The sequence below is a fragment of the Jatropha curcas genome, chromosome 5 (assembly GCF_041381405.1).
Source record: "Jatropha curcas cultivar XTBG-Jc1 chromosome 5, XTBG_Jcur_1.0, whole genome shotgun sequence".
Lineage (NCBI taxonomy): Eukaryota > Viridiplantae > Streptophyta > Magnoliopsida > Malpighiales > Euphorbiaceae > Jatropha > Jatropha curcas.
Window position 1 is genome coordinate 28,680,030 of NC_143155.1, and position 12,526 is coordinate 28,692,555.

General features: G+C 34.8%; 4 protein-coding genes across 4 annotated transcripts; all 4 read left to right on the plus strand.

Moving 5' to 3' along the window:
- The first annotated feature begins 213 nt into the window (after window positions 1-213).
- On the plus strand, window positions 214-2,565 carry LOC149496519 (Ribosomal L5P family protein). Its single transcript, XM_089722151.1, has 3 exons — window positions 214-514; window positions 1,120-1,320; window positions 2,018-2,565. Exons 1-3 carry the CDS (start codon window positions 257-259, stop codon window positions 2,342-2,344), a joined length of 786 nt encoding a protein of 261 aa, XP_089578277.1. The 5' UTR covers window positions 214-256; the 3' UTR covers window positions 2,345-2,565.
- A 739-nt stretch (window positions 2,566-3,304) lies between these two features.
- LCBK2 (Diacylglycerol kinase family protein) lies at window positions 3,305-7,479 on the plus strand. The gene is made up of 12 exons (XM_089721990.1): window positions 3,305-3,865; window positions 4,028-4,104; window positions 4,967-5,020; window positions 5,124-5,183; window positions 5,377-5,454; window positions 5,584-5,630; window positions 5,739-5,779; window positions 5,929-6,013; window positions 6,102-6,216; window positions 6,368-6,490; window positions 6,599-6,699; window positions 7,041-7,479. The coding sequence occupies exons 1-12, from the start codon at window positions 3,688-3,690 to the stop codon at window positions 7,168-7,170; spliced, it is 1,089 nt and encodes a 362-aa protein (XP_089578116.1). The 5' UTR covers window positions 3,305-3,687; the 3' UTR covers window positions 7,171-7,479.
- A 367-nt stretch (window positions 7,480-7,846) lies between these two features.
- LOC149496521 (Nuclear transport factor 2 (NTF2) family protein) lies at window positions 7,847-9,284 on the plus strand. Its single transcript, XM_089722013.1, has 5 exons — window positions 7,847-8,256; window positions 8,421-8,575; window positions 8,665-8,731; window positions 8,935-8,986; window positions 9,088-9,284. Exons 1-5 carry the CDS (start codon window positions 7,887-7,889, stop codon window positions 9,182-9,184), a joined length of 741 nt encoding a protein of 246 aa, XP_089578139.1. The 5' UTR covers window positions 7,847-7,886; the 3' UTR covers window positions 9,185-9,284.
- Window positions 9,285-9,478: 194 nt separating this feature from the next.
- Window positions 9,479-12,394, plus strand: LOC149496522 (NADPH HC-toxin reductase 1-like). The gene is made up of 5 exons (XM_089722012.1): window positions 9,479-10,902; window positions 10,992-11,161; window positions 11,253-11,465; window positions 11,560-11,930; window positions 12,067-12,394. Exons 1-5 carry the CDS (start codon window positions 10,788-10,790, stop codon window positions 12,221-12,223), a joined length of 1,026 nt encoding a protein of 341 aa, XP_089578138.1. The 5' UTR covers window positions 9,479-10,787; the 3' UTR covers window positions 12,224-12,394.
- The last annotated feature ends 132 nt before the right edge of the window (window positions 12,395-12,526 follow it).

The following is a 12,526-nucleotide window of genomic DNA, read 5'->3' on the forward strand; positions in this document are numbered from 1 at the left end:
AGCGCAACGTACAGCAAGCAATTTGGATAACAAAGGGGACTATTTGTAATCCTTCTTATCCTTTCTCATGAATAACTACCACTGACATTTGAGAAAATTACACAACACCCGCACCAGCATTAAGCAAGGCATTCCGCCATTTGGCAGTTTCGTTAATAAACTCAAATTCGATGTCATTTTACAATCACGAACTAAACCCCTTCAATTGAATCTCCCTACAAACGCACCACACAGACAACAGTGAACACCAACTACAATGGCGTCTCCTTCGCTCTTACAGTCAGCTGTGACGTCGTTTCGTGGCCAGTTCCCAATTCTCTCACCTCCATTATCCGTTAGAGTACCCTATGTAAACCCTAAAATTGGCAACGGGGTGGTGTCTGTGAGGGCCACTGCAGGTATTGTATTGGTGGAGAAAACAGAATCAGAGAAGGCCAATCGCCTCAAAACCACTTACCTTGAAAAGATCGTTCCTTTGCTTAAGGAAGAGTTCGCCTACACTAACATTCACCAGGTGACCATTTAAGTCTTAGTTCTTCCATTTTTACTCGCAATATTCATGTTTATATGGGATTTTGAGGTTTGAATTAGCAATGGCACATGAAGTGGGACTTGATGCTGTGGTAGCTCATACGGGGCTACATATTTGGAAGATTAAGGGATTATTTGTATTGGATAAGGTTGATGCTTTTATGTTCAAGGAAATATGATTGTTTGATTGCTTTAAGTGAAGGAAAAAAAATGACTACTTGTTTCTGCTTTTCTTTATTATGCATAATTTAACTTAGAAATATTAAGATTATATGAGTAGTTGGAGTTTAATCTTTTCCGTGGAATCACTGAATGAGGGGTAAGGAATGTCATAATTATCCAATTATTTCTTTCAAATTTACCACGATGGGGAGATAATTAAAACCTTTTCTGGTTTAGTTACTTTCTATTGAAAAAGGTTGTGCATTCCATTTGTTAATTGGAGGCGAGCGTTTATATCCAGATAACTAGACACTAGATATTCTGATTCATTTTGGGTTAGTTTGTGCATTAATTACCACTTGTCTTCCAGTTTCAACTCTTGATAAATTATTTTCTTTTGTGATTTTGTGGCATTGAATTCCACAGGTTCCGAAAATTGAGAAGGTTGTTGTCAATTGTGGTATTGGAGATGCTGCGCAGAATGCCAAGGGATTGGAAGCGGCTATGAATGATATGGCCCTAATTACAGGACAGAGACCTATTAAGACACGAGCGAGGAATGCCATTGCCACATTCAAGATCAGAGAAGGTCAACCGTTAGGCATTGCTGTCACACTAAGAGGAAATGTGAGCATTTGACTTGTGTTAATCTTTAAGAAATATTGCTAAGTTTGTTTTCTTTTATGATTTTGCTAAAACCAACTAATGTTGTCTTCTACTGTCCATTCTTTGGTTTCAGATTTAGATGCCCTTTAGTTTTCACTTTCAAATGTGATAGTGGAGTTTTAATGTTGTCAAATGCCTATCGTTTGATTCTTTTAACATTCTGAGAGGAATTGTTGTTGGTGTTGTTGTTGTAATAGAAATATTCATGTTCCGTCCTTTCCTGCATAGGATATAGATATCTGCATGTCTCTTTGTGATAATAGCCATAACAGTATTGCATTTCATCTTAGTGTTGAAAGATGTCACAGTGTTCTTATATGAAAGAAAAGAAAATAATACTTGAAGATGCACTGTTGGGAGAAGCTTATTGGTTATTGTCAAAATTACCAGTGAAAGAAAAAAAAGCTGCCATATATATGGGGTATCCTTTTGGGCATAGGATAAGACAACTCCCTGATGCTTAAGGCGGTGATATTTATCATGGTGGATATGATGTATTGTTCTTCTAATTACAACTAAATAGAATCAGAGGCAATAGATTTTAGCTGTGCAATTGTCTAGTAATCACAGTTTTATCTTATTTTACTTTTGTATGATTTCTTTGTCGACTCAAATTGATTATAACATATCTTGTATGCTCATGAATTACACTTCACAGGTGATGTACTCGTTCTTAGATCGGCTTATTAATCTAGGGCTTCCTCGGACAAGGGATTTCCAAGGTGTAAGCCCAAATAGCTTTGATGGGCATGGGAATTACAGTATTGGAATTCAAGACCAAGGTGTGTTTCCAGAGATTAGGTATGATGCCCTTGGTAAGCCAAGGGGAATGGATGTTTGTATCACAACAACTGCTAAAACTGACAAAGAAGGCCAGAGGCTGTTGGCTCTCATGGGGATGCCATTCAAAGAGAGTAGTACTGCTGTTGTGCGGCGCAAGAAGAAGTTGAAGAGGCATCATTTTGATTCAAAGGGGCGGCGGTAAGTGTTATATCTATTGCATTTGGCAATTGGCATCAGCCTGTGTGCTATCCATGTACTTACCTCTAATTTAATGTAATGAAAGAGAGTTTTCTTTTCTTTTTTTTTTTTTTTCCCCTTCAAATGTTTTGGCGTTGTTTATTAGTGTGTTTAGGAATGAAGAGGAAAGACTCTTTTCTTCAGCAACTTCTTGCCGGCAATATAAATTCTGGAGATTTTTCATTAGATGCGTACTATGGATGTGCCCCTATGGCTACTTAGATTTTTATCATTTTGGTTTGGACACGTATTTTTGTCCGCAGGCCGGTTAATATTCAGGTAAAGCCTAATTTCAGGGGTTTACATCTTAATTTTACAAATAACTGCTTTTCTCAGCTTATAAATATCAACTTCATGGGATAGATTTAAGTGGAAAGGCTCCAGTTCTAAATAAGAGCTTGAGTGCTCGATTTATTGTTAAAGCATTCGATTTATTGTTAATCGTTGGGAGGTTTTCCTCTCATGGCTTGATATTATATTATTTTTGAAAAATATTTTAATAAATTAATATTTTACTTTTATCTCTTTGTTTTAAATTTTTTTAAAAAATAAAAATAGTGAATAAAACTGGATTCACTCATATCAAGTCAATTGTATAGTTTAATTTGAATTACTCAAAGTGTATATCCACGCCTATACAATAGCAAATTTTTTTTTTTTTAATATATGAAAGATTCACTGGAAACCTTTCATTTTCTTTATCTTCTACATAAATTGAAATAAATTCAAGTATTTGCAGAGAGAACATTCCTTGACAAATAAAAAACAGAAATGCAATTGTAATTTTTGCTTGACATTATACTGCTTTTGAAGAAAATTTTAATAAAATAATATTTTATTTTATTTTATTTTCTAATTTTTGAAAAAATAAATATGTATCAAGTTACCAAGTCATCCGAATGGATTAGACTGGATTACTCAAAAGTGTCAATCGAATGAACTTAAAACCTTGATTTCTGCGTCTTCTGCATAAATTGAAATTGGAGTGAAACAGAATAAAGGGAAGCAACTGCTGAATCGAAGAAGCAGCCGATCTCTAAATAAATAAAATTAAAAAAATAAAACAAAAACAGCCAATCTATCTCATGTCGAGGAAAGGAAGGCTCCGCCGCGACAGCCATGATCCTCTCTTTCACCGCCGTCGCTCTTAACAAAGCAACTGCCTAGATAAGAGTGTGACGGGTGCATTTACCCATTTTGTGCTTTTGCGGGGCCACTCATTACACTAGATTAACTTGCAACTGTAGGTTCCACTCATTTCCAGATACTATACTGATAAAGAACGATTACGTTGATAAAAGGACAAGGATGGCTTTTTATTGTAAGATAACTTTGGGAGTAGGAATGGTATCTACTACTTCTAAACCTTGGCTTTTTAGGGCTCAGCATTCTATGGCTTCTGATCTCTCTCCCCACCTCTCCGTCTCCCACGAAGGTTCCTCCTCTCCTCCCCGTCGCGATCTTGTCTTCGTCATCAATCCTCGAGGTTGTATTTTTGTTTTTACTTTTTCCTAGTTAAAACTCTCTCCATTTAGTCAGAATTTAGGAAAACATAATCAGTTTGAATTTCAGTCGTGAAAATATCTTCTGTTTTAGCTTAATTTATCTCAGAAGCTCGGAGTTATTGATGAAGTTGGAATTGGATCAGGAGCTAATGGGAGAACAGGCAAGGAATGGAAGAAACTGCTGCCGTATCTCAGGTCTCGCCTCCATAAAGATTGCAATGTGAGTCTTCTCTTTGCTAATGCTTAAATTGGTGTCTATTGCAGTCTCTAGTTCAAATCAGAGTATCCTGCCATTGAACAATGTAGACTGTGTCTTTAGCTTTCAGGAGCTCAGTGTGGCATTGAACTTGAATTTGGTTCTAAATGTGGCTGACTATTAGGGTCATTCATCACCACTGTGATGATAAAATTCATACATCGAAAGTATTTTTCATTTGAAAAAAAGTTTTATGCTAGGGTTTGCTGTGAGGAGAAAATGAAGAAAGAGGTGTTGGGATGTGATGCTTAGGTATGTTATTTGTCTTTTATATGAAATTGTTTGACAATCGGCAATTGGGACTTATATATCCTAGAAAACCATACTGACCTACAAAATTATTTGACATCCTACTGTAGTTGATAACCCTATATTTTTATTTCTGTCTTGTCAGATATTTTTAAAGAATGATTATCGCATTACATTCGTTCCTACCATTATTTTTAATCTGATGGATGTAGGCTGTTTCATATAGAAACAATTTTTTGTATGTTTCAACTTCTATGATCTAACTACTTAACACTTCACAATTGGGTAATAGACAACACTGTGTCTGGATTTATAATCTTCTGTGCTCAAATTCTGCACTTTCCTGAAGTGTCCTAATCTTAAAACTTTACTAGTGCACACGCACATGTTTGCAGTTAGGCACCGTAACTTCGTAGTTGTGTTACAGTGAGGTTGTAGAATTATTGGCACTAACTTGCAGTTTAGAATACTCATTCCCCTGTCTGGGTTTTGTGTGGTGGTTCTGCTGTGATTTGTTCCCTTTCAGTGGCTTCATATTTTTCTTTATTGAATGAAAACTTTACTCCGTTGTGGCCAGATATGCGAATCTATGACTTCAGGTCCATATCATGCAATTGACATAACAAGAGAGGTAGGGATTGATTAGAATCTTTATTAATCTTGAACTTGGTTGAGGCTATCCCCAACCAGGTTGATTGATATTAGTTGAGTATGATAAATCTGATGATATGCAGGCAATAAGGGAGGGTGCTGATGCTGTGATTGCAGTTGGAGGTGATGGCACTCTTCATGAGGTGCTTCTTGCTTTCTTTGTAACAGCATTATTGCATGGGTTGAACTTCAGCCTCTATGTCAACTTTCTAAGAAAATAATAAGTAGAGAAAATCAAACCTATTTATTGGTTAATTAAAGAAATGACTTTAGATCAATGAAGAAAATCAAACCCTATTATGAATTCTTTCTATGACTTTGACTTTTTCCGAGCAGGTTGTTAATGGGTTCTTTTGGGCTGGGAAGCCTGTTATAAATCACAACAGAGAGGCTGCCCACTCAACTGCTCTTGGTGTAAGTGATTGATTGCCAGATAGCCTTGGCCTACTCGTTTTGCTTTCATCATTATTGCTAGATTAACTTGCATGTTTGTGAGTTATGGATTTCCAAGGGTGGAAATGATTTTGTTATACTTCTCCACAGCTCATCCCCTTAGGAACTGGGTCTGATTTTGCTAGAACATGGGGCTGGTCAGTTGGTGCTACTCCAATCTGGATTAATTTGATATGAGTACTTCTATGATGTATTATTTGCCCTTGATAATGACAGATATGTTTATTATCACTTGCTTTTATTAGGAAAAATGATCCTTATGAAGCCATTGATCGTATTATCAGAGGTACTGACATTCTAGTTTTATTCTTTATTTAAGTTTGATTCAATAGGTTATTGGAAAAGAATTTACTTGTAGATAATGCTGTAAAACTAGCTATTAGCTTGTCTGCATTTTTTTGTCATTTATATATTTCTGATGGAGCTGTTATGCAGGACTGAGATCAGGGATTGATGTTGGTGTCATTACTGGAGAAGGTGAAGAGTCTCATTACTTCATAAATGTCGCTGATATTCATTTGTAAGGTTAACTTGTAAATTTCAGAATTTCTTAAGCAAAAGTACATGCTGGTCTTAAAATTCTTGTTGCTATTTATGGAATTTGGTAGGAGTGCAAAGGCTGGTTACTATGCATCAAGATACAAGAGATTTGGAAACCTATGCTATGTAATTGGTGCTCTACAAGCCTTTATGGGGCATAGCAATATGGACCTTAGAATTAAGGTCATTCTATTGGAAACAATTCTAAATTTTTTTTGTGTGTTTTTCTTATGTGTTACCAATTATGCTGTGATATTCACTTTATACGAGAGTGTTAACTCTTAATAGCCTGTATAGACACAAGTCATAACTCCGCAGGATGTTCTGGATATAGGTAAATGGAGGTGAATGGGAAACGTGCTCTCAAGTAACGGCTCTTTGTATTGGGAATGCAAAGTACTTTGGTGGAGGCATGAGAATAACTCCAAATGCTGACCCTTCCAGTGGAAACTTTGAGGTGAAGTACTTCCTTTGTTAATTTGCTGAAATTACTTACAGATTTTTGTTACATACCGTTATGAGCATATTGCTAGCATGCTTTTGAGTGTTGTATTTGTTCTTGCAGATTGTTATTCTTCAGCACTTCAAGTGGTACGACTTTATTCTGAAACTACATAAACTATACAAAGGGACGCATTTATCAGTGCAAAATGTATCTTCAAGAAGGTAGGGTCCTTCCTCATAGATGATATTGTATTTTATTTGTTCCATGTTGTTCTTTATATTTACTGTGGGAACAATATTAGGAACTTTAACCTGTTCTGATAATAGAGCCTAGGAATTGGTCTATTTGTTGCCAGAGCATGTGATCTCTTATTAAAATCTTCACATGTTATCTAAATTTTCTGCATCCAAGAGGAGAGTAATGAATATGCTAGTTATTCAAGTTAACTGGTAATGTGACTTCGATTGTCTGGGATTCTGCCCTGTTAAGCTTGTTTTTGATAATTGTTTAAAGTTGTGGATGGTGTGTAATAGCATACCATTAATACTTCGTTTACTTGCAGCGCATATTCCATAGAAGTGGAAGACATTTCTGGCAATGGTGGCATTTATGTACAGTCTGATGGAGAACACCTGGGGTTCCTTCCAAGGAAGTTTTGTATTCTACCCTCCGCTATTGAAATGATACGCTGAACTGAAGGAAAGCCAAGTGAATATCTGTCGGCATGGCTCTTAGCTAGAAACTGACGATGCATTTCTGTAGCCATTCTTTCAACACGTTTCTCTTGGTATCAAATTCAGGAAAAGTAGCGAACGGATAAACAATAAAAAAATGAAATACACAAACAGATATTATTTTATTATTACTTGAGTACTGTTGAAGTAGGGAGCAATCTTCTGTGTTCGAATTCCATATTTTAGCGTGCTTTGATTTGTCGTTGATATACATTAACTATGACCAGTTCCTTTTGTGCAGTTTGATTTAAAATTTTATTGTTATTATATTATTATTCTGATCATAAAAATAACAGTTCTGGCTCAAGCTCAACTTCCCCTTCGCCTTATCCAACGATCAAAGGATCGTTCTACGATTGCGCTTTACTTCAAAAAGTTGTCGTTAAAAACGTTTCTTCTCGTTTGCGGGCGGAGGAAAACTTTCTCCTGTGAATGTAATTTATCAAGGTAGGAAAAGCTTCCCTCACATATGTTGGACCTCTAGTTGTCTTCACGTTTAATTGAATTTATTCGGTCCAGTGATACTACAATGGGCTTGGCCCTTGGGCTATAAAACACCAGATCCATTATGATTTTCAAAAGATTTAAAATAAAATTAAAAAAAATATTTTCTATGGTCATCATTTTTCTGGACTTAAGATGTTTGAAATGAACGGCAACAGGAGTTCGTTGCAATGGCGAACTTTCTCGCCCCCTACACTTCCATTACTCCCCGTCTGAATTTCCATCAACAAAATATTATTTTCCCTCAAAGTCATAATTATTATTATGGAAAATTAAACAGGATTCGCTGTAATGGAGAGAAACGGTCAAATAAATCATCCGCTAAACAAGAATCGGAATCGGAGAATGCTTTTCTCAAGGTAGCTTGGTACGGCTCCGAGCTTCTTGGAATTGCCGCTTCATTTTTCCGTTCACCATCAAATACTGAAATTCCAGAAAGGGATTACCTCAAGCTTGCTGCTGATGAGTTGCGAAGCATTGATCGAGCCATGGTCGTAGAAACCATCAAAGAGGATTTCCAGAGATCTTATTTTGTCACAGGTTTTGAATTTTGATTTGACTTTGAATCAATTATACATATTATGCTCCTTACAGCCGCTGAATGTAATTGGTTCTTGGAGTAAATTAAATACATCGGTGTTTATATATAAGCAAATTTGTACCTTCTGGTGAAAATCGTCATAATATAATCATATTATCGATAGGGAATCTGACACTGAACGCATATGAAGAGGACTGTGAGTTTGCCGATCCAGCTGGTTCCTTTAAAGGACTTCAACGTTTCAAAAGGAACTGTACAAATTTTGGATTACTTATTGAAAAATCCAATATGAAGCTTATGAAGTGGGAAGATTTTGAGGTGAGTCCTTGAAATTCTCTGGTCAGTTCAGAAATCACGATTAATTGGAATTTGCACAGCTCAATGTGAACAAATTTGGTTGGTCTCAGGATAAGGGAATTGGACATTGGCGATTTAGCTGTATTATGTCGTTTCCTTGGAGACCCATACTTTCTGGTACGCTTCATTATCTTAAATTTTAGTAAACTGTTGATGATTAAAGCCAGGATTAGTATAAATGTTGATTCCTAAAAGTAAAAATTATGAAACTTTCAAGAGAAATAAATATATCTTACAGTTTGTCTATGAATTTTTTATTTCAAATTTATTTCTAGCCAAAAAGATGATAAAAGAAGAGCCTGATTTGAGCTATATTGCAGCTACTGGATATACAGAATACTATTTTGATGCACAATCTGGAAAAGTATGCAGGTAACAAATAATGGGATTATGAGATATGCTATTCGATTTTTTTTTTTTTTTTTAATTCCTTCAACATATTAATGTTTGGCTATTGGATTGAAATGTTTCAGGCATGTGGAACACTGGAATGTTCCCAAAATGACACTTCTAAAACAGATTCTGAAACCCAGTCAGGGATTTTGGTCTGGTAGAAGAACGGCCTCTTGAATAATTAATAACATCATCTTCAATCCAAATTTGATCAATGGATTATGAATTTGATGTGTAAAAATATCAATAAACAATGTGGGGAACATATTTCGTTTTACTTTCGTAGCGGTGAATTGTGATTTTAAATTTTTGGGTAATTAACTATTTAGGTCAAACAAGGCACAAAGAAACCATCTTAAAATAAAAAAACACCCCTTAAATTCTGCGACCAAAAAAAATGCTAAAAGATCTCTGCAATGCCCATGGAGACGATTCGGTACAAGCTGATTGTCCTGAAGATTGATACTCTCAGATGGGGTCTATTCAATAAAATTAACTATTTGTGTAGTCGTTAGCTATTTTAGTATTTAGCTGTTAGTTGTTTTAGTAATTTTTCATGAAACGAGAGTTAACCTTTCACCAAGTTCTATCTTAACCTTTAAAAGCTAGTTTAAACGTTATGCTATTGAATACCGTAAAAAGTAGCGTTTATAAAAATTAAAAAAGTTGTTACCGAACATAGCCCGGTCGAGTTATTTTTAACTCAAATTTAAATTCTTTACATGCTTGGTAACATGAGATGTGAAACTAAAAAGTATTTTAGGAGCATTGAAATTAATTATAAAAAAATTTATTAATAAATAATTTATATTGGAAATTTAGGTTTCACAAACTAGCAACTGAAAGTTTGTTAAATATTTAGATAATTAAATCAAATATTATTTGTATAAAATTGAAGAGAAAAATGATTAATAAAACCCTGGCCAATCTCTCTCTCCCTCTCTTTTTTTTCCTCTTTGTTTTCCATCAAAACCCTTCCCTTCAAACATGTAGATAGGTAATCAAACAAGTCCTTATAAAATGATTATTTTTTTTTGAACTAAAATAAAAAAAAGTTATATGGTAATTTTTCTAAATAATCAAAGACTATATAAAATAACATACCACTTCATTATACAAATTAGATATTGCAATAAAATTGAAATAATATATATAGATATGTTATGGTTCATCATTAATGTTAACAGTGGAATTGGAATATTATAAAATTCAATTTGTGGAACACTTGAGATAATTTGAGGCGTTAGGCTAGAATGAAATCTTGAAGGAAAAAAAAAAAAAATCCATGCTTGGCACATAAGTTAATTATGGCAGAGTTAGCAATGGCCAGAGGCCAGTGGCCGGTGGGTGACGCTGTTAATAACTAAACTAACAACTGGTTTGCGGCATTATGAATTATGATGGCTTCTTGCTCCAATATCTTGTGTGCACTATATATAATAACTTAGGGTTTGCTATAAAAGTTTGAAACTGAGCTCAAAATCTTAACATCAACACTTGCAAATTACTCCACCATCAACTTTTACGGTGACGATGGAGGACTGAATGGAATATTAGGACGGCATGCAAGAATTGGGAATAAGACAAAAATAAAACATAAGAAATGGCTACTTAGTCTGTCTAATTGTGAAATATTCTCTTGCTCTTAATGGAAATTAATTTGAAATTGCTTTGTGATATTCGTGATAATCAAGCTTTGTGATATTCGTGACGATCTATAAGAAACAACCCATTCAACAATTCATATGAAAATAGACATTATTTGCCAAATACACAGTTAATGGATAAGAAAATGAAGGTCTGTGTGACAGGAGCTGCAGGCTACCTTGGTTCTTACCTTGTCAAGAAACTCTTAGAAAAAGGCTACATCGTACATGCCACAACAAGGAATTTAGGTATATATGTATATAGCTGAAATCTTTAATTAATTTCTTTGATTTCAAGATTTGAATCAAATAGTATGGTTCGTTCTTGTATTTTGTAGGTGACACATCCAAGGTAGGGCTTCTAAAGAGTCTTCCAAATGCAGAGACAGGATTAAGACTGTTTGAAGCTGACATTTATAATTCAGACCAGTTCAAATATGCAATTCAAGGCTGTGAAATTGTTGTCCATTTGGCCACTCCATTGATTCATGAACCTCAGAGCTCTCAGGTAATTTAATTAACCCTAATAAACTATTACAAACAATTATGTAGGTCTCCAATTTTTTTTTTTCTAATTAATTTATATTGCACATATACAGTTTAAAGATACATCAGAAGCTGCAGTTGCAGGAGTGAAGAGCATCGTAGAATCTTGCATTAAAGCAGGGACTGTAAAGAGACTGATATACACAGCTTCAGTGGTGGCTTCATCTCCTATGAAAGAAGATGGATTAGGGTTTAAAGATTCCATGAACGAGTCCTGTTGGACTCCGATCAATCTCTCATTTCCGAACAGTCCCCAAGCAATGACTGTACGAATAACTTGGTTGCATAAATTAATTAATAATCGATTAATTCTGTATAATACATATTAAAATTAACAGTAAACTGCAAACTATTTATTAGGCATACACACGATCGAAGACGCTCTCAGAGCAAGAAGTGCTGAGGCATAATAGCGAAAAGCTTGAAGTAGTGAGCATTACATGTGGATTAGTGGGAGGAGGAACCGTACATTCTGCGATGTCTCAGAGTATGGGAATACTAATTTCACAGGTTACAGAGGATAAGGTTTGGTATCCCACACTTAGGCAATTGGAAGACATAATAGGAAAGCTACCAATTGTTCATATTGAAGATGTTCGTGAGGCTCATATTTTCTGCATAGAGAAGCCATCCGTTAGCGGTAGATTTTTATGTGCAAAAGCTTTATTATCATCGGCAGAGATTGCCAATTATTGGCAAAAGAAATACCCACATATTGCTATTAATGGAGGGTAAGTTAATTTCTGAGTATTTAAAGCAATAAATAATTCATATTAGAGTGTGTATTTCTAAAAATGAGAGATCTGGATCTTGAAATTCAATTAGAAATGAATTAAGAAAAATAATAATTTATTGATTGATTTTCAGGTTTGTGGAGAATTTGAACAGGGAAATTGTTTTGAGCTCTACAAAACTGAAGGAACTTGGATTTGAATACAAGCATGGCGTCGAGAAGATTTTGGATGATACTTTAAAGTGTGCTCAAGAATTGGGCCAACTCTCAGTTTTAACTAAGCCCATTTAGTGATAATTAATTAATTAATTAATGTGATATGCTAAAAATAAATATGAGGATGCAAGGCTTGACCCTTTTTTTTATTATTTTTTTTAATATGTATTGGCAAATAAAATTTATTCTGGTAGCAAATTTACTTTATTTTACGAATTAAAAAAAGACTTGCAACTATTTGGGTTATTTTCCTATTTTGTAATGTGCTGCTATTTGAATTAAAAAAAAGACTTGAAGAATTCAGGTCTTGCTAATTAAAGGAGCAAAAAGCCAACAAGCAAACCCTAACAACCAAGAGAAACTGACAAAGGCTTCAAA